The 22,074-nt window shown below is 32.6% G+C and overlaps 2 protein-coding genes across 2 annotated transcripts; both read left to right on the top strand.

The window, feature by feature from the left end:
- The first annotated feature begins 1,485 nt into the window (after positions 1-1,485).
- LOC114725908 (probable disease resistance protein At4g27220) lies at positions 1,486-3,174 on the top strand. Its single transcript, XM_028912472.1, has one exon. It carries the CDS (start codon positions 1,486-1,488, stop codon positions 3,172-3,174), a length of 1,689 nt encoding a protein of 562 aa, XP_028768305.1.
- Positions 3,175-16,755: 13,581 nt separating this feature from the next.
- LOC114725907 (probable disease resistance protein At4g27220) lies at positions 16,756-21,835 on the top strand. Its single transcript, XM_028912471.1, has 3 exons — positions 16,756-19,839; positions 21,304-21,717; positions 21,821-21,835. The coding sequence occupies exons 1-3, from the start codon at positions 16,756-16,758 to the stop codon at positions 21,833-21,835; spliced, it is 3,513 nt and encodes a 1,170-aa protein (XP_028768304.1).
- The last annotated feature ends 239 nt before the right edge of the window (positions 21,836-22,074 follow it).

Raw genomic sequence — 22,074 nt, 5'->3', positions numbered from 1 at the left:
TTAGGAATGGGAATGGTGACTGGCTTGGAGGCTTTGTGAATAACATAGGAATCTGTCCTGCGATGAGAGCAGAGTTTTGGGGTGTGTGGTCTGGATTTAAGCTACTGAAGGAGAGTGGGTATAGAAGAGTAATTGTTGAATCAGACTCTCGCACTGTGGTAGCAGTACTGAATGAATTTCTTGTACAGAAAAGGACTGATGACAGATTTATGATACAGATTAGTAGGTTGATATCTGATAATTGGGAAGTTAAGGTTGTGCATACGTATAGGGAGGGGAATTTTTGCGCAGATTGGTTAGCCAACTGGAGTCTGTCAAAGAATCTTGGTCTGCAGCTGTTACGTGAGCCACCAACTGGTTTACTTGACTTGCTGTATAGAGATGCTATGGGTGATTGCCATCCAAGATTAGTTACTGATAGTGTTTGATTTTTGGGCGGTTGCCCCATTGTACACCAAAAAAAAAAGTCTTAAATTAGGTGTGTTATCCATAAAACTGCGTCTCTCTATAGTTTTACCACACCAGTGATTATCTTCAAATAAAGCTAATTCAATTTCAGTGCTGCTTACCGTTTGGACCATCAAAATAAATATGGTCCTTGTTTAATATATATTATTTTAACTATTTTTTATTTTAATAAATGTATGATTTTAAATTAAATAATCTTTTAATCCTAATTTTGTTAAAAAATCAATTTATTGTTTGAAAATTTACCTTTAAATATATGAAGTTAACTTGGAAATATTAAATTATTATTATTTTTATATAAATTTACATGTAAATTTAAGAAGTTAAATTTTGCTTGTAAATGTGCTATGTTTCAATTTTGTAAATTATAAATTTACTATTTTATTAAAAATATTTTTGACCGTACAGCGGTTGTTGGTGGTTGGTCAACGCAATTTTTTTTTTTTTAAAACCATTGTCACCGGAAGTTAAAGCCAAGGGATATGTGCGACATTTTACATCAAGTTTCAAGAAATTTGAAAATATCTTGTATATTATTTGCTGGGTTCAAATCTTTTTTTCTGCCTAATCGTTGTTCTCATAGACTCATAATTGGTTTTCTTTAAAAAAGAAAAAAGAAAAAAAGCTTTTACAAGAAAACAATTCAAGCGGTAACGCACATAGAAATCTTCGAGAGGTAAGAATTTGTATTCCATGATACTTATGAATTATGTTTGCATCTTCTTTTATGAACGTATACAAACATACATGCGTATATGCATTGTCTCTTAAACTTTCTTTAACTTATTTTTATTTATTAGACTTTTGATATATTACATGCATAATATTCCTTTTGATGTAGACTTTCGTGAGAATTTAAAAGCAGACCAATCATATTGTAAAACTCACTACACGCATCACCACGAAAAGAATTATTTTTCTTGGATGCTATCAAGAATATGGTAGATGTAGTTGAAACATTTATAATAGTAGCGTAGCCAACAGTGCCTAATTGCATCGCATATCCGTGCATGTTAGATGGAGGCAATAGGAGAGGGCGTGGCTACCCCTGTCGCGGAATCATTGGTAGATAAAGCAATGAAGGAACTCAAATACTTGTGTTGTTACAAGACCTATGTCGATGACTTTGAAGAGGAGAAGACGAGTTTGAGTGCAAGGAGAAACAGAGTGCTTAAAGATATTGAAGATGCCAAGCACCGAAATGAGAATAAGGTTGAAGATGAAGTTGAACTGTGGTTAGATAGAGCCAAAGATCTCATAGAAGAAGACACAAAAGGAAAGAAGAAATGGTTTGGTTTGGTCACTAATTGCTTTTGGCAGTACAAGCGAGGCAAGGAGCTGGAAGGGAAGACGCAAAAGATTAAACGACTGATGGGACAGAGTAACTTCGCTCGTGTTGCTCGTTCAACTGGGCTTCCAGGCATGGACTTCTATTCTTGTCCAAATTTTATGACTTTTGAGGATAGAGAGTTGATCTCTCAGAAGCTGAAGGAGGCATTGAAAGACGACAATAGGTTTATGATTGGATTGTATGGGCTAGGCGGAACAGGGAAAACCACAATGGCAATAGAAGTAGGTAAAGATGTCGAGGAATCAAAGTTGTTTGATAAAGTCATCTTCAGTGTTGTCTCAAAGGATGCAAACTTGAAAAATATTCGGGTCAACATTGCAAAACACTTAGATCTGCCTTTAACCGAAGGAATGGAGGAATCTGAACAAGCACAAAAATTGTGGAAAACAATAGCAGAAGGTGGAAAAAAGGTGCTTATAATATTAGATGACATGTGGGAAAAGCTTACACTGCGAGATATAGGGATTCCTCTTGGCCGTCACGGCAAGGGTTGTTGTGCTGTTTTGCTGACCACACGTGATCGAAGAGTTTGTATAGATATGGACTGCAATGAGCCTAGTCAACTTGAGGTCCTAAAAGAAAAGGACGCAGTTGATCTTTTCCTATCTTATGCTGGCATGAGCATAGATGGTCCTTCCAATGATTTTAAGGATGTGGCTAGAGATATTGTGAAGGAGTGTGGAAGTTTACCAATTGCAATTGTAGCAGTGGCAAGTGCACTAAAGTCTAGGCCTTTACCAGAATGGCGGGATAGTTTGAAAAGATTGCAGAATCATGAGAGAATTCACGATGTTGACAAAGAGTTAAAACAGGCTTATAACTCTTTGAGATTAAGCTATGCTTATCTCAGGAATGAAAAGGCCAAACAACTCTTTCTCCTGTGCTCTCTCTTCCCTGAAGATTATGAAATACCTATAGAACTTTTAACCAGGATTGCTATAGGTGTTGGCCTTTGTGGAGAAGCTAACATATACTCTGTTGCAAGAAGTCATTTTACTCCAATTAAAAATGAGCTCATAGATTCCTGTTTGTTATTAAAGGATAAGAATGAATGTGTCAAAATGCACGACTTGGTTCGGGAGGTAGCTCTATGGATTGGAAACAAACAGGTTCAAGCGGGCATGAATTCTAACTCAACTTTAATGGAAAACATCCATTATTCATCTTGGAACCTAGTTGACTTTCCGAATCATTTTGATGGCAAAAAACTTGAGGTTCTTTTACTTTGGATCCATGATGCAAATTCTCCTAGAGTCAAAGTTCCTAATGCTATCTTTGAAGGGATGGAGAACCTTAAAATTTTGGCTTTAATGAGTTCGTCAGATTTGGAAATTTCAGCTGCTTCCTTATTTTAATCACCTTTGTCATTGACAAATGTTCGAACTTTGGCCATAAAGAATTTTAAGTCATTAGGAGATATATCTATTTTGGCAAATCTAAAATACCTTGAGAGCCTTGAATTGAACAATTGTTCAATTATTGAATTGCCAAAAAAAATTAAAGAACTTCAAAAATTGAGATTGTTGGAGATGGTGAACTGTTCTTTTACTGGGAGAAATAATCCTTTTGAAGTGATTGGAAGTTGCTTTCAATTAGAAGAGCTGTATTATGCTTCAAATAAAGTGGATGATTATGACGGGCAAATTACAACACTTCCTACGTTGCAAAGGTATCACATAAGGGGTCCGGTTTATTTTAGTGATTATAAAGTGGATTTTTCAATATCTAGATATTTTAATTCACACGCCTTAAGAGTATACTTCTCCAATGAAATATTTAAGCTCCTTGTGGCAAGAGCAGAAGTTTTGACGTTAGGACGAGATTACTACAACAGAGGATGGACAAATATTGTTCCTGACATCTTATCTGTGGAAGATGACAACATGAAAGATCAATTAACTAGGCTCTCTTTGCATTTAATGAATGAGATAAAGTGCCTAATCCATACTGAGAATCTCCGACCTGACGTGGCTATCTTCTCCAAGTTGGTTAAACTGACGCTTGAGTCTGTGGGTGTGAGAGAATTATGCCATGGGCCTTATCCTGTTGACTTTTTGAAGCAAATAAAGGAGCTGCATTTATCTGGATGTGAACAATTGGAAGGCACGTTATTTGATGGCAAGTTAGAGCTGTGTAATCTTAAGTCTATATATTTAGATGAATGTTCAATGACATGCCTTTTTCATGCATCCACGGCACAGAGTCTAAAGCAGTTGGAAAAACTGGATATTACAAAATGTTCGAAGTTGAAATACATAGTAGCAGAAACTATGGATGATCAGGATCCTAATAAAAAAAGTCATGACTCAATGTTGCCAAAATTGAAATATCTCAGGATAAACTCCTGTGCTAAATTAGAATTTATATTGCCAATATGCTTTTGCGAAGACCTTCCATTACTAGAAAGTATGATGATTGGAGATTGTGAGAAACTAAAATACATATTTGGGCAATATCCAGACCACATAGATTTGCACCAAATGGGGAAAGAAGCCATCCTCCATTCGCTAGAAGAATTGATAATTTGTGAGGTTCCGAATTTCATCAACATATATGCAGAATGTTATCTCCCACGGCCTTGTTCTGATGAAGTTCAAAAGTCATCTCCAAGTGCAAAAGTAGACAGCAGTAGCAGTCTATCAAGGGGTCATCTATGTTGTTTTTGGGCAAAATCAAAAGCCTCAACTATCCGTCACACTTCTGCTCCCATGGACACTCAATCAAACCATAATCAGGTAATATCTGTTACTCTATTTTGTTTCAAATCTTTATTTGTAATAATGTATGAATCACCCAAATATGCTTTGCTAAACTTCTTCTTGTATATATGATGAGAATATCAATTTGTCTTAAAGTAACAAAATTAATTTTGCATTTCTCTTTTTTTCCATCTAATTGAGACACTAGGCACAGTTGGCAAAAACCAAAAAATTTGCTCAAATATTTGCTGCAAATTACTTGCACGTTTGGTTTTTGGCACATTATATTTACACTGCTTTGGGTCTTTCTCTGTGCGCTACCCACTCGAAAATTTGTTTGTTTATAAATTACTGATTGTAGAAGAACTTAATTTTGTTGGGAAAATTGGGGGAAGGACCCAAAAAAAGTAATATTTACTAAAAAAGATATGATTATAAGAAGAAAATACTAAAATATAAATTTAAAATATAATAAATTATCCCTAAGTCCCTAACAATCCCTAATTTAAACTAAAAATTTTAATAATCCTTTTCTCATCAATATTTGAAACGAAATGTATTAAAATCAGTCAAAATCATTTATATTAATCTATCTAAAATATCGTATATATCTAAACACACAATGAAGTAAAATCATTCATCTACATGAATTGTGCAATCAATAGTTAATTTTTAAGTTGCAATTGAAAGCCCTCTTTTTTCCCCCAAATATCTCTTTCTTGACTTATTTTTTATAAATCGTTTTACCATATTTATATATATTTAAATTTAAATAGATATATTTTAATTAATTTTAATAAATAGAATTAGAACTTTTATAAATATTTTTACCAATTTCAATTTTTGAAAATAGAAAATAATTAATTAAATAACATTATTAATATTTATTTTTACCTAAAATTTTCCATTCCCTTAATATAAAAGGGAGAATCCCAAAGAATTACCTTTGAATTTTAAAATTCTAAATCGGTCATGTTTGCTACACTTTAATAGCAATGATAATATTGGAGAAGTAAATGACAACACATTTTTGTAAGTCATTTTTTATTTGAGATTTTGAAATTTTAGAGATACTTTTTAGAATTTTTTAATCTTTAAATTTTTTTTATTACCATTTACTTTAATACAAACATATCAAGATCGAGAAAAAACAAAACAAAAAGATTATGAAAATTGATAACAAATAAGAAATAGTGTGCAGATAAAAATTATAGCTATGAAAAACTTTATGAGTAATGTTTGATCAATTTGATTTCTACATTATTTTTATGCCACCATATATCTCCCTCAAAAATCATATAAAACCAACCTACGGAGCTCATTTTTTCTTCTGATTCGTTGATTTATGTTGAAAGTGATACAATTTTACTTTTAATCCAATATTGTTAAAATATGAAATTTGTTGTTATGTATTATAGGAGTTGATCCCTGAAACACGGAGGGAGTGTATGTGAGATGTGGTTAGAGAAAATTTAAGAATTTAGTTAGGAATAGTTTATTATTTTTGAAATTACAGTTTTATATTTGATCCTTATAAATAATTACAAATTTAAATATCTCTTCAATAAATATTATTTTGTGTAGGCTGTTCTCTTTAATTTTTCCCAATTTGTTCATATATAGTAAATCTTTCTTGTAATATCAGAAAAGTTTGAACATTAAGCCTGTACCATGACTTGTACCATTCATTTTCAATTGATGAGAGACGAAGAATCCTCACATGTTTGTATGGAATACAGGCATTAAAGGTGAAATATGTTGTCAACAGAGCTCATGGTCTTTTCACGCCACCATTATACCCATGTAGAAGTTTGAGATGGATACTGATAGGTGGATTTTCTGAGTTAAAGTCACTCTTTACGCCATCCATTGCCTCATCATTGAAATTGCTGGAATGGTTGACAGTTGAAAATTGCGATGCGCTAGAGCACATAGTAACAGATGAGGAGCATCGTCATGATCGTGGGAATGTTAACTCTGTTTTCCCAAACTTACGGGAGGTTCATGTCTATGGCTGTAGCCACTTGGAATACATTTTCCCAGCTTTTTATTCAAAAGACTTTAAGCATTTAGAATCTGTGGAGATCACCAGGGCTGGAATGTTGACACATGTCTTTGGGAAATGCCGTGCTGATGAGAATCTTAATGTTCAGGTTGATATTAATCTCCCAGCTCTGAAAAGGCTAGACCTTGATGATTTACCAAATATGGTTGGCATTTGTGCTAAAAACTATTCTGTGAAGGAACTATATCTAGAAAATATTAGGTTGAATGAATGCCCACAACTTCCTTTGAAAACTTTGATGGACTTATTGGTTGATGGGCATAAAAAACAAGAAGATCTGTCAAGGAGAAAGGTAAACCTCTTTTCGACTTCTTTTTCCAGTTAATTTATGATTGATTAACTAAGAAAATCATTAATACTAATATATCTTAATGATACCCACAGGCATTACCTCTTGAGAAGAAAGGTAAACCACTTTCCAACACGCAAGAATTGCCCAAGTTTGAAGATATCGGTGTGGAACAAAAAATTCACATGAGCTTTCAAAATCTTTCCATGCTAACAATCCGTGGATGCAAACATTTGAAATTTATCTTCTGTGCATCTACCTCAAGATGGCTGCAAAAACTAGGAAGGTTAGAGATATCAGAGTGTGAGGAGCTAGTGAGCATTATGGAGGATGAAGAGAATCACAAAAATCCCATGTCTCGGCATCAACTATGTTTCCCAGAGCTACGTGGAATAACAGTGAAGCATTGCAAAAGTTTGAAATGCCTTTTTTCTGAATCAAGTGGTAAGCTTCCACGACTTTTGTATGTGAATATAGAAGATGTCCCCCAGCTTGGGCAAGTATTTGGATGGAAGCAGGCAGAGGGACGGAAGCTGGTGTTGGAGAATGTGCTTCCAAAACTAGTTGCAATAAGACTCGTAAAACTGCCAACTCTTCATACTATCTGTCAAGGAATTGATTTTCAAACCGTGATAATCCGTCATGTGCGTCAATGTCCTGGCATTTCTTTAACTTCAGCGAATGATACCTCCACTGAACGTAAGTATTCACATAAGCAATTCGTTGCAACTGCCAATTGCTACGATTTATTCTCATAACGATGAATTGTTTTGTTTTGGCAGTACATGAATTACCATTTCGAACAATCTCTGGTGAAGACTGGTTGTACAGAGTTGATGTGTCGGCCTGGGCTGATGAGGTTAGTATCAAACTCAATAATGCGGCTTAATCAGGTTAAAGAGATTAAAAAAAAAAAAAAACAGGGAGATGAGAAATGATAATTTTCACACCAAGATTAACTAATAATCAAATTGAAAAACACAAGAATAAATATTTCCCTGGCTACTAATTTGGCAGAAATTTCCATGCATCCACCGCTTTGGGCTAAGATTACAATCTTTATCAATGACTTCAACTCACTACGTTCTTTATATCCCTGTTACGAGGAATTAAAGGAAGCTTTGTGGAGAGACATAACAATAGTCAATACCATAACAGAACAAGTGTTTGTGTTGCCAAGCCGACACATCCTCTCTTACTTGTTGTCTTCTTCCTTTGTTCCAAGTTTTAGTTTGATTTGTAATGTTTAATTATTAGACTTCAACTCATTTCATATTTTCTTATATGTTTAAGTTTGTGATTGTTTAGGATGAAGATTCATTTGAGGACGAAGATTCATTTGAGGGTGAAGAGGCATCCAAGGTTATTGAAGAAGGCTCCACAGGACACAAGCAGACCAGTATTTCTCCAAATTTGTCGGAGGTATAGGCATGATGCTTCTGTTGAGAAAATAGAGAAAAAGGGAGAATATCAATACCTACAAATGATTAGCTTGCTTACTAGTGCACAGAGCATGATCCACATAGAGAGCACACACCTAATCATACAAATGGATAAGAATGGAATACATGTACGTGTCAAGCGATTATATCGGTTGTTAAAGAAAATATCAAATCCTCTAGAAGATTTAGGCTTGTGATGTTTGGGTTTGATACTGCTGGGCTTAGTAGATTAACCATTTTGGACCAAATACTTGTGCTTTTCTCAAAAACTTCACTGTAATAACTTAAAACAATGTCATAAACTTCTTAACATCTCATTTCTCAACAAATACTTTCACTTGTATTTTCATCTAACAGTTCTGAGTTATGCAGCAATGCAGAAGTAGAAAGGGTTTAATAGTAATGATATTGTTTTCATTTCATATAGGAGTTTGCAAGAGTCTCTCATGTACCCTTTAGGATCAAAGTTGATGTTGATAGTAAAATAATATATCTTCTATTATTTTTCAGATCAAAGAAGAGGGATCATCACAAGAAGACATGAAAAAAGACTCAACAATGCGCCAACAGAATATCATTTTACCAAATTTTGAAAATGTATGCATATCATACTTTTCTATAACCAAGCACACTTGAGAATTAACAATTGATTTCTCTCTTACCTCATTGTTCTATTCATTTGTTCCAAATAAATCAAGTTTTTATTTTATTTTCAGTGCTAATTAGATTTATTATGGTTATTAACACCATGAAAACTCAGTTTACCTTCTTTTTGTATCTTTTGTGATTGACTGTTTAGAGCGAAGAGGCACCCAAGGAGGCTGTTGAGAAAGACTCCATAGTAAAGAAGCAAAAAAGTAGCTCACCAAACTTGACAGAGGTACAAACATATGCTTCATTATAATGAAACAGCCTCCTCAACCAAGAAAAGTTTCTCTCACACTAAATGTGTGATATGCTTGTTAATGAATTGAACTTCTCTGGTAACTCACCCTCAACAAAAATTTATAATAGAGCAGCAACAACTTCATCATCTGATTCAAATACTTTGAGACTCATATTCCTTAACAAATGTTTCCACTTGTATTTTCAATGAGCTTTTTCCTTAATTAATAAATGCCTTTCTTCTTGATTAATTGAACATATTTAGAAATTTATTCACATTTTATGGGCTACACAGAATACAAAGACATCAACAAATGAAATTGTTGAAGAACTACTTTCTGCTTCAAGTACAGCAGCAACTACATCACCAAAGTCCGATAGGGCACTTAGGGTCTTCTCTCAAAAAAATGCTTTCGCACTTGTATATATTTATTGAGCATTTTTTAAGCATGCAGTAATGTGGAAGCGGAAAAGTGTTAATAGTGATGTTTGTTTTATATAAAAGAGTTAGTAGGAGCCTCTCGTACTTGTTTTTCAAAGTTGACGCCGTCGGTAAACTAATTAAAACAGATTTGAGAAACCAATAAAAAATTTTCTTTCTACTAACATATTGGAACTCATTCAGAGCTAACAATCTTAAATCTAAGCAGATCAGCTTCTACATAAATGCATGCTAGTTTCATATGTTTCTGCTTTTGATATATCACCTCTTGCTCATTTATTCCTTTGCTTAGGAGTCATGTGAAAAGGAATCAAAGAGGCATCAAGAAGCACTTGGAGAACATATAAGTCTTGATGAAGGTCCTCGAAGAGTTAAAGAAGCTACCAATGATCTCTTCCCCAAAGAAACGACTCAGAAAGTTGCGTTGGCAATTCCACCTACTGCTACTACAGAAATGACCTCTCCGCCGGTAAATAATTACTCTTTATTTCCGTTCCCCCTCTATTGATTTTATCAATAGTGTAACTTTATTGATTTTCATTGAGATTAATTTTTTCTGGCTTGATGGTCTTAGGACCCTTCAATCTCTACTCCCGAGAAGCCTCAAATAACAAGTTCAACTACTCACACTGAACCAAAGAGCTCACAATCAGACCTATTTGATATTTCTATACCGACTGAATGCGCACAAGTAAGCCTTTAGTAGATTCATTATAGCTTCGTTTTTAATTCAATACCTACATTTGTATATATGAACAAACTTTTAAATATGCAACTGATGAATGGTATTTGCTTCTTCTGATTCACTCCAGGTTGAAATCACGGTCAATCGTGAGGCTTCGACTGACGAGGAAAAGGTTAAGTTAGAGCAGAAGAAGTCTCAAATATTTGAAGAACATGATCTGATGAGATTATTCCAATTGATGAAAGAAGGTGCTGATATGGAAGTTGACACGCCTTATTTATCTAAAATCGTTGCTGATCTTCAAGATAATAAAGAGTTGAGTAAGGCCCTTGCTGACTTGGAAGGCTCATTGAAGATGAGTTTGAATGAAATAGCTAGCTCTAAAGAAAGCAGAGTTCGCCTTGAGAATGCTCTCAACATCTTGTTCTCTCATTGTTCTGAAGATGGACCTCCCTCTCATGGCCTTCAAGACACAATTGATTCTCTGCAACAAGAAATCCAAACTATTCTTTCTTCCTACAGTCAAGCCTGTGCCTCCATCGACAGATTCGCCAAGCTTGAACAAAAAGAAAAGCTTATGACTGAACAACGCTCAGAACGAGAGAAAGTAGCCAAAACTCTTTTATCTGACATTGACAACACCAAGAATTCTATTGCAGAGGCTAAGAATTCTGTGTCTGAGGCTCAATTGAAGGAAGCTGAGTTGAAGGAGCAGATCTCTAGGTTACAAGCTGAAGTGCTTAGCAAAGAAAAAGAGATCCAAGAGTGTGAGGCCAAACTATTGTCTCTTCAAAAACAAGAGAAGGAGAGTGTTTCTGACACCATAGGGTTCACAACGGAGTTTCTGGCAATGGAGAAAGAGCGGTCTCACATGGTGGAAGACCAAATAAAAGAAAGACAGAAACTGAAAGACATGGAAGCTAGGTGGTCTTCTTGTCTATCCGATTTGAAGAAAGCCACAATGCTGCTTGGAGTCCATCTAAAGCAAAAGCTTTGACTGTTGAATATTGTCATCGAAGAATTAATTAGCTAATGGTTCGATTAGGTCTAAGCTTCGAGGCATTGTTTGGAGCAACGAGAAGCGCTGAGTAGCAAAAAGGAAAAAACAGAGCTTCTAGGTTATGAAATTAAGCAGGACAAGTGGTGGTGGTGTGGATTTGAGATTATGAAAACAGAGAGAGAGAGAGAGAGGATGCTTTTCTTTGTATTGATGATTATTGATGCTTGTGCTCTATGCAACCATCGAAAGACTAGCCCTGCGTTGGTGGCGGTCACTCTTTTTGCTGCCATTTGATCATTTTGAATCTCTAAAATTTTCTGTGGGCCCACATTGCTTGCAACTTTCTAATGAACAATGATTAAACAGCTGGGGTTAAAAAAAATTATTATAAATAACTAATTTATTTAATGTTTCAAGTTAATTATTTAGCTCTTATATAAAAAATCAGATATAATATTATAATATATTTATATTTTGATATCTTAATGCTTTTAAATATTTATCATTTTTGAGATCTTTCTCAATAAATCTTATTTTCTGCAGGTCTTTCCCTCTAATTTTCCTTTTATTTTATGCCTGTGCAAATTATTTCGAAACACATTCTTCGCAAAACATTTGATGGAATATTATTTCAGAATATGTTAATATTGTTTCCAAAAATGTTTCATATATATATATATGTGTGTATATATATACAAATTTAATTGCCTTGCATAAACTCAGTTCCACAATTATTAAACAAAGGTTATAGAGTGAATTTTGAAACCATCTCCTTTCATGAAGTCATAGAAAAGCACATATGACAAAGTGAATTATGGTGCAGAAAGCAAATAATAATCCCAATCCCGCATTCAAATGTTTTAATTCGGAAGATAAGACAGAGCATTTTTGTTTAATGTAAATAGATTTTTTTATCTCAAAGATTGAAAGTTAAATCCTCTTTTTGGTGAGAATTATATAAAGCATTTAAGTGAGGGAAAAAGATATACTTGTAGTTTAATTTCTGAAATTTAGATTTTAAAAATGTTTTTTAAGAGAGAAAAAGTAGTGTGAGGAATAGAAGTGCAGGATTCCATCTCTTTTTATTAATGTCCTATTTATTATATTTTTATTATAAAAAAACTCTTAGCTTCAGAATATTTAAATTATATCAACTAATTGTCCTCTTCTTAAAAACAAAAGGAAAGAAAAAAAAAAAAACGAAAGGAGGCTTTCGTATCAAAGGTTACGTGAAGCTTACTCGATGCAATGACCTACTTCCGAGTTAGCGTGCATCTATTTCTTTGTTTATCGTAATTCTAATTTATTCATTAAACTATCCATATCTTAATGCAATTAGGCATTAAAGTGGGCTTTATGTATTTACAATAGCTGTATTTTCATGTGTATGAAAACAAAGGTAAATGCATAAAGTTATTCTGCAGAGAAAGTAAAATGGTGTGGTAGAAGTATGATATATATACCTTTCTTCAGTTTTTGAAAAGTGTAGCATCTATTATTAAACCTTATGTTAAGTTATCCATGGATTCCATTAACTGATCTACAGGCAAATATATATACATTACGAAGTTGAAGAGTTATAGTTTTAGCTTTTTGCCACAACTTAAATTTCAAAGACAACCAAACTCTTTTCCGATCACTACAATCGCCGCTATTGCAAAGCCGATCCTTGTGTGTTTTATTCGTCTCTGAATCATTCTTGTGCTTCCCATCTTAATTTTTTTAAATTTTCTCTTCGTTCATTGTTTTCTTTCTCACTGCCCTTCTAGCCCAGCAATCGCTGGTTTTTTCCCCCTTTCATTTTTCTGTGTGTTAATTCATAGCGTTGTTTTGTTGTTCTTTTGATTCAAAACAACAACCAAAAAAAAAAAAAAAACAAAGAAAAGAAAAGAAAAGAAAAATTCTTCTTCTTCTTCAAAACCAGTTTGTGCCTTCTATTTTCTTCCTGTGTCTCCGTACCATATATTCTTCCTTTGAATTCTCATTTCTTTGTCTGTTAAAAGAGTTTTTGTTGTTTTCTTCTTTTTTTAAAAACCAAATAAAAAAAAAATTGCCTCTCTATTGAATTATTGTTGCTACTCTCATCTTTGTTGGTTGTTGTTATCATCGTTCTTCGATCTCCTTCTTGTTCAGAGAAAACCAAAAGAAAATTTGTTTTCAAATCTTTTTTCTTCCTAGTACTTTGTACGTTTTTCTCTTTATACTCAAATTTCTCATTTGATTTTTCTCTCCATTGTTGTTCTCATAGTTCCTTTCCTTAAAAGAAGAAAAAAAACCAAGAAAGGCAAAGCAAAAAAAAAAAAAAAACAGGTTTTATATCAAAGGCATTATTGCAGCTTAAGCGCATAGAAATATGTGAAAGGTAAGATATGTGCTCCATGATATTTCTGAATTAAGTTTGCATCTTCTGATATATATATATATATATATATATATATTTATATAGTCTCTTGAACTTTCTACATATTTATATTTTTCAGATCTTGCTCGTTGGTCAGTCGAAGCATACCACAAGACTTCAATTCCTGCTTCCAGGTTAGTTTATGTATCCATACTTTCAATGGTAAATTTCATTTATTCAAAGAAATTCTTACAGCCTTCTTAAATTATAAATTAGTGTGACTTGTGTATTTTTACATGGAGTGCAAAATTAGCTGTGCTTTTTTTTAACCATTTATGAAGAATGCGACTCTTTATATTTTCTGTATCTCATGTGAATGTTGATATTGATGTAGTTTAGCTTCCTCTATTGAGAAAGTTTCTTGTTAATTTGTGGGATTTGTATTGGGTGCTCATCAGTTTTGATGAGCACCCAATACTCATCAGATCTGGACCATCCAGATTTGATATGGACGATCTAGATTTAATTTTAATTGTAATTTTATTTTTTTAAAATAATTATTTTAATAGGTATAGGATAAAAAATAAAGATAATCTTTTAACTATTATTCTTTTAAAATATATTTTTTTATTTTTAAATAATTATTTAAGAATATTAAATCTGGACAGCTCAGATTGCTTATCAGGTGATGAGCACTGAATGCGGACGCATAATTTTATAAAATTGATTTTTAAAACAAGTTTTGAAAATAATAAAAAAATATGTTAGATAATTATTTTAAGAAAATAATATTTGAAACCAAAAATATGTTAAAAAATCACATTTGGCAATGGATAAGAAGAGAAGAAGGTTTTTCTAATTTTTCAAAACGAAGGATAAAAATACAAAACAAAAAAAATCTAAACATTGTTTTAGTCTTTTAGTTTTTAAAAACACATTACTGTTTTTTTTTTAAATAACCAACTAAAACAATTGCCAAGCAATTTTTTTTTCCAACAAATTTTTGTTTTCAAAATATTAAAGCAAACTAGGCCTTAAATGCTTTTAGGCTTTTTTTTAATCAGTTGTTTAAGTAAATCTGTAAAAGTCACAATTGAAAAAAAATTTATCAACATAACCATATCTGTTTTATTTTTAAATATTGATGTTTTATTTAGATTGAATGAAAAATGAGATCTTATAATTAGGATCGAAACTAGTATTATTATTTGATTATGTTTTATCAACATTTGAAATTTTAATATCATTATTTTTTGGTTAACCATTTTAGGATTAAAGGACTAAAACATACTTTTCAAAGTTAAGATAATTAAATTAAAATCTTATATAAAATTAAATGATTAAAAATATAAGTTAGTCTTGGTTATATTCTTCATAATATTACATCTCTCTATGCTTTTCATATTTAGTGCTTTGAATGTGATTATCTCCAAATAAAAATTTATTAACATTAATTATAATCGTTTACTTTTCTCACTTAGAAAAGCATAGTTGGTGTTAAGCATGGGGGGTCGAGCCAATTCGAAATAAAAAATTTAAAAATTAAAAATTAAAATTTTTTAAAAAAAATTAAATTTAAACCATATAAATCTAATTAGGATGATGTAATCTCATCATAATGATGTTTTTTTTTTTTTTACCAGCATCATAATGATGGGTTGCAGCTAGTGATAAGATGGCAAGAAAAGAAAAACCCAGTGAAAACAATTGGATAGAAAATCAAATTTGAATAGTTCTGAAACACGTGAAAAATTATTTACTTTGAGTTATGATATGTTAATTCCATACTTTAAAGCAAAATAAAATGAAATAAATACTTTCAAACCCCCAGCCGTTGCCTCACAGTGACAAGCCCTGACCAAGCATAGTCAACAATTATTTTTTATAAAAATATTTTCATTAACCTATGAACATTTTAACATTTACAATTCAAACATACTACCATTTTAACTAATTTTTCTAATTTACTCAAATTACTCAATTAACTCTTATTTTAAAATCAAAGGTGGTATGTTTGAGATTTATAAATCAATCTTTAAGATTTACTAACCAAACTTCTTACATTTAAAAGTCAACTTTTTTAAAATACTATTACTTTTACTAGTCAAAATGCTTCATTTACAGGTAAATCTCTAACAAAAATTAATACTTTAATATTTAGAATTCGATTTCTCAGATTTACATGTCAACTTTACATGTTTAAAAGTTAATTTACATTATTATTGTATTGGTTCTTCAAATTTTATAAATAGATTTATAACTCAATTTCTTAAATTTTACATATCATTTCCCTAAACTTACAAGACCTAAGCATTCTTTACCTTATTAAGTTATAGATTTTGAGTTTTGTCTTATAAATTGAAAAAGATGACTTTTAAATTTAATAAGTTGGTGATTTGTAACTTGATTTCTAAATTTTGAAAAACTAATACAAGAATCAGACAAATTCACTTGTAAACTTACAAGTTTAACTAGTAAGTATAAGATATTGACATATAAACATTAAAGTATTATTTTTTTTCTCAGATTTACTTCGAAATTTTAGAAGTTCAGATTTAGTTATAAATCTACAATGTTTGATATGTAAATAATAAATTTAATATTTCAACAAAATATTTCTAAAAAATATTTTTTAAATGGTCAATAGTTGTTGGTGGTGAGTAAACGCAAATCAACTTGGTCAAAAGTAAAAGGAAGATATGAAATTTTACTAATGAAATTAATTATAACATATCAGTCTCAAAGAATTTGACAATATTTTAACAAATTCACCAAACTTGTAAGTAAGTGTCTTATTTAAAAATTACATGCAATTTTTCCTCTAGTTATGAAATTCCAGCTGGGGAAGTCATACAAACAAAAGAAATATAAAAAAAACAGAGAGAAAAGGGAAAAAATGAACAAGAAAACACTACCCTAAGAAATTAAAAGACAACCCATCATATTATAAAACAAACCACGCATCACTAATAATAAAATATTTTTTGTGTGTCTATGTTATTGAAATCCTAGAACATGGTAGGTGTAGTTGAAACATACATAGTAGTGTAGTCGGTAGTCCCTTTTTGTAATTTACTCTACATGTTAGATGGCGCGAATAGGAGAGGACGTGGCTACCCATGTGGCCGAATCATCGGTAGATAAGGCAATGCAAGAACTCAAATACTTGTGTTGTTACAAGACCTACGTTGACGACTTCGAAGAGGAGAAGACAAGTTTGAGTGCAAGAAGAAACACAGTGCTTAAAGATATTGAAGTTGCCAAGCACCGAAATGAGAATCAGGTTGAAGATGAAGTCGCACTGTGGTTAGAAAGAGCCAATGGTCTCATAGGAGAAGACACAAAAGGAAAGAAGAAATGGTTTGGTTTGGTCACTAATTGCCTTTGGCAGTACAAGCGAGGGAAGGAGCTGGAAGGGAAGACGCAAAGGATTAAACAGCTACTGTTGGAACAGAGTAACTTCGCTCGTGTTGCTCGTTCAACTGGGCTTCCAGGCATGGAGTTCTATTCTTCTCCAAATTTTATGACTTTTGAGGATAGAAAGTCGATCTCTGAGAAGCTGAAGGAGGCATTGAAAGATGACAACAAGTTTATGATTGGATTGTATGGGCTAGGTGGAACAGGGAAAACCACGATGGCAATAGAAGTAGGTAAAGATGTTGCCGACTCAAAGTTGTTTGATAAAGTCATATTCAGTGTTGTCTCAATGGATGTAAGCTTGAAAAAGATTCGGGGAAACATTGCAAAACACTTAGATTTTCCTTTAGAGGGAATGGATGAATCTGAGCAAGCACAAGAATTGTGGAAAAGAATAGCAGAAGGTGGAGAAAAGGTACTTATAATACTAGATGACATGTGGGAAAAGCTTACACCGCAAGATATAGGGATTCCTCTGGGCCGCCATGGCAAGGGTCATTGTGCTGTTTTGCTAACCACACGTGATTGGAGTGTTTGTAGAGATATGGGTTGCCATGAGATTATTGAACTTAAGGTCTTAAATGAAGAGGATGCAGTTAATCTTTTCCTATCTTATGCTGGCATGAGCATAGATGGTGCTTCCAATGGATCTAAGGATGCGGCTAGAGGTATTGTGAAGGAGTGTGGAAGTTTACCAGTTGCAATTGTAGCAGTGGCAAGTGCACTAAAGTCTAGGCCTCTATCAGAATGGCAGGATAGTTTGAAAAGATTGCAGAATCATGAGCAAATTCGTGATGTTAAACAAGATTTAAAACAGGCTTATAACTCTTTGAGATTAAGCTATGATAATCTCAAGAACGAAAAGGCTCAAAAACTCTTCCTCTTGTGCTCTCTCTTCCCAGAAGATTATGAAATACCTATAGAACTTTTAACCAGGATTGCTATAGGTGTTGGCCTTTGTGGAGAAGCTAACAAATACTCTGTTGCAAGAAGTCATTTTACTCCAATTAAAAATGAGCTCATAGATTCTTGTTTGTTATTAAAGGCTAAGAATGAAAGTCTCAAAATGCACGACTTGGTTCGGGAAGTGGCTTTATGGATTGGAAACAAACAGGTTCAAGCAGGCATGAATTCTAACTCAACTATAATGGAAAACATCCAATATTCATCTTGGAACATAGTTGACTTTCCGAATCATTTTGATGGCAAACAACTTGAGGTTCTTTTACTTTGGATAAATGATGCAAATTCTCGTAGGGTCAAAGTTCCCAATGCTCCCTTTGAAGGGATGGAGAACCTTAAAATTTTGGCTTTAATGAGTTCGTCAGATTTGGAAATTTCAACTGCTTCCTTATTTCAATCACCTTTTTCATTGACAAATGTTCGAACTTTGACCATAAAGAATTTTAAATCATTAGGAGATATATCTATTTTGGCAAATCTTAAAAACCTTGAGAGCCTTGAATTGAACAATTGTTCAATTATTGAATTGCCCAAAGAAATTAAAGAAAGTCAAAAATTGAGATTGTTGGAGATGGTAAAATGTTCTCTTACTGGAAGAAATAATCCTTTTGAAGTGATTGGAAGTTGCTTTCAATTAGAGGAGTTGTATTATGCTTCAAATAATGTGGATGATTGTCGCGGGCAAATCACAACACTTCCTATGTTGCAAAGGTATTACATAGGGGGTCAAGATTATGTACGTAACTATGAAGAGGATTCTTCAATATCTAGATATTTTGATTCACGGAACTTAAGAGTATACTTCTCCAATGAAATATTTAAACTCCTTGTGGCAAGAGCAGAAGTTTTGATGTTAGGACGAGATTACCACAACAGAGGATGGACAAATATTGTTCCTGACATATTATCTGTGAAATATGACAACATGAAAGATCAATTAACTAGGCTCTCTTTGGATTCTATGAATGAGATAAAGTGCCTAATCCATATTGAGAATCTCCGACCTGGTGTGGCTATCTTCTCTAAGTTGGTTGAATTGACTCTTCATTCTATGGATGTGAGAGAACTATGCCATGGGCCTTATCCTGTTGACTTTTTGAAGCAACTAAAGGAGCTGCATTTATCTAGATGTGAAAAATTGGAAGGCATGTTATTTGATGGCAAGTTAGAGCTGTGTAATCTTAAGTCCATGCATTTATCTAAATGTTCAATGACATGCCTTTTTCATGCATCCACAGCACAGAGGTTAATGCAGTTAGAAACATTGGAAATTGGAGAATGTTTGAAGTTGAAATACATAGTAGCAGAGACTATGGATGATCAGGATCCTAATCAAAAGAGTCATGACTCAATGTTGCCAAAATTGAAATATCTCAGGATCAACTGCTGTGCTGAATTAGAATTTATATTGCCAATATGCTTTTGCGAAGACCTTCCACTGCTAAAAAGTATGAAGATTGGAGGCTGTGAGAAACTAAAATATGTATTTGGGCAATATCCGGACCACAGAGATTTGCACCAAATGGGGAAAGGAGCCATCCTCCAGTTACTAGAAGTATTGGAAATTGATGGGGTACCGAATTTCATCAATATATATGCAGAATGTTATCTCCCACGGCCTTGTTTTGATGAAGTTCAAAAGTCATCTCCAAGTGCAAAAGTAGATGCCAGTAACAATCTATCAAGGGGTCGTCTATGTTGTTTTTGGCCAAAAGCATTATTAATCAATCTATCAAGGGGTCGTCTATGTTACCCTTCTACTTCCATGAACACTCAATCGAACCATAATCAGGTAATATCTCTTACTCTATTTTGTTTTAAATCTTTATTTGTAATAATGTATGAATCACCCGAATATATGCTTTGCTAAACTTCTTCTTGTATATATGATGAGAATATCAATTTGTCTTAAGTAACAAAATTAATTTTGCATTTCTATTTTTTTTCCATCTAATTGAGACATTAGGCACTGTTGGCAAAAACCAAATAATTCGCTCAAATATATGCTGCAAATTACTTGCATGTTTTTTTTTTTTTGCGTATTATATTTACATTGCTTTGTGTCTTCATCTGTACACTACCCATCCAAAAATTTGTTTATAAATTACTGATTGTAGAAGAACTTAATTTTGTTGGGAAAATTAGGGGGAAGGACCCAGAAAAAGTAATATTTACTAAAAAAGATATGATTATAAGAAGCAAATACTAAAATATAAATTTAAAATATAATAAATTATCCCTAAGTCCCTAAATCGTTTTACCAAATTTTTTTTATATATGTTTAAATTTAAATAGATATATTTTAATTAATTTCAATAAATAGAATTAGAACTTTTATAAATATTTTTACCAATTTCAATTTTTGAAAATATAAAATAATTAATTAAATAACATTATTAATATTTATTTTTATCTAAAATTTTCCATTCCCTTGATTTTAAAAAGGAGAATCCCAAAAAATTACCTTTGAATTTTAAAATTCTGAATCGTTCATGTTTGCTACACTTTAATAGCAATTGATAACATTTGAGAAGTAAATGACAACATATTTTTGTAGTCATTTCTGATTTGAGATTTTCAAATTTTAGAGATATTTTTTAGAATTTTTTTCATGTTTAATTTTTTTTATTACCATTTACTTTAATACAAACATATCAAGATCGAGGAAAAAAAACAAAAAGATTATGAAAATTGATAACAAATAAGAAATAGTATGCAGATAAAAATTATAGCTATGAAAAACTTTATGAGTAATATTTGATCAATTTGAGTTCTACATTATTTTTATGCCACCATATGTCTCCCTCAAAAATCATATGAAACCAATTTATGGAGCTCATTTTTTCTTCTGATTCGTTGATTTAGGTTGAAAGTGATACAATTTTACTTTTAATCCAATATTGTTAAAATATGAAATTTGTTGTTATGTATTATAGGAGTTGACTCCTAAAACATGGAGGGAGCGTATGTGAGATGTGGTTAGAGAAAATTTAAGAATTTAGTTAGGAATAGTTTATTATTTTTGAAATTACAGTTTTACATTTGATCCTTATAAATAATTACAAATTTTAATATCTCTTCAATAAATATTATTTTTTGTAGGTTGTCTCTTTAATTTTCCTCAATTTGTTTATATATAGTATATCTTTCTTGTAATATTAGAAAAGTTTGAACCTTAAACCTGTATCATAAATTGCAGCATTCTTTTTCAATTTATGAAAGACGAAGAATCCTCACATGTTTGTATGGAATGCAGGCATTAAAAGTGAATTATGTTGTCAACAGAGCTCATGGTCTTTTCACGCCACCATTATACCCATGTAGAAGTTTGAGAAGGATACGGATATTTGGATTTTCTGAGTTAAAGTCACTCTTTACGCCATCCATTGTCTCATCATTGAAATTGCTGGAATGGTTGGAAGTTGGAAATTGCGATGCACTGGAGCACATAGTAACAGATGAGGAGCATGGTCATGATCGTGGGAATGTTAACTCTATTTTCCCAAACTTACGGGAGGTTGGATTCTATGGCTGTAGCCACTTGGAGTACATTTTCCCAGCTTTTTATTCAAAAGACTTTAAGCATTTAGAATCTGTGGAGATCGCCGAGGCTGGAATGTTGACACATGTCTTTGGAAAATGCCGTGCCGATGAGAATCTGAATGTTCAGGTTGATATTAGTCTTCCAGCTCTGAAAAGGCTATACCTTGGTGATTTACCAAATATGGTTGGCATTTGTGCTAAAAACTATTCTGTGAAGGAACTATATCTAGAAGATATTAGGTTGAATGAATGCCCTGCTTTGAAAACTTTGATGGACTTATTGGTTGATGGGCATAAAAGGCAAGAAGATCAGTCAAGGAGAAAGGTAAACCTCCTTCCGACTTCTTTTTCCAGTTAATTTATGATTGATCAACTGAGAAAATCATTTTAATACTAATATATCTTAATGATACCCACAGGCATTAACTCTTGAGAAGAAAGGCAAACCACTTTCCAACACGCAAGAATTGCCCAAGTTGGAGGA

Source organism: Neltuma alba, unplaced genomic scaffold (assembly GCF_004799145.2).
Source record: "Neltuma alba isolate B1F8T4 unplaced genomic scaffold, ASM479914v2 tig00012299_pilon, whole genome shotgun sequence".
Classification (NCBI taxonomy): domain Eukaryota; kingdom Viridiplantae; phylum Streptophyta; class Magnoliopsida; order Fabales; family Fabaceae; genus Neltuma; species Neltuma alba.
This window is presented reverse-complemented; position numbering and strand designations above follow the sequence as displayed.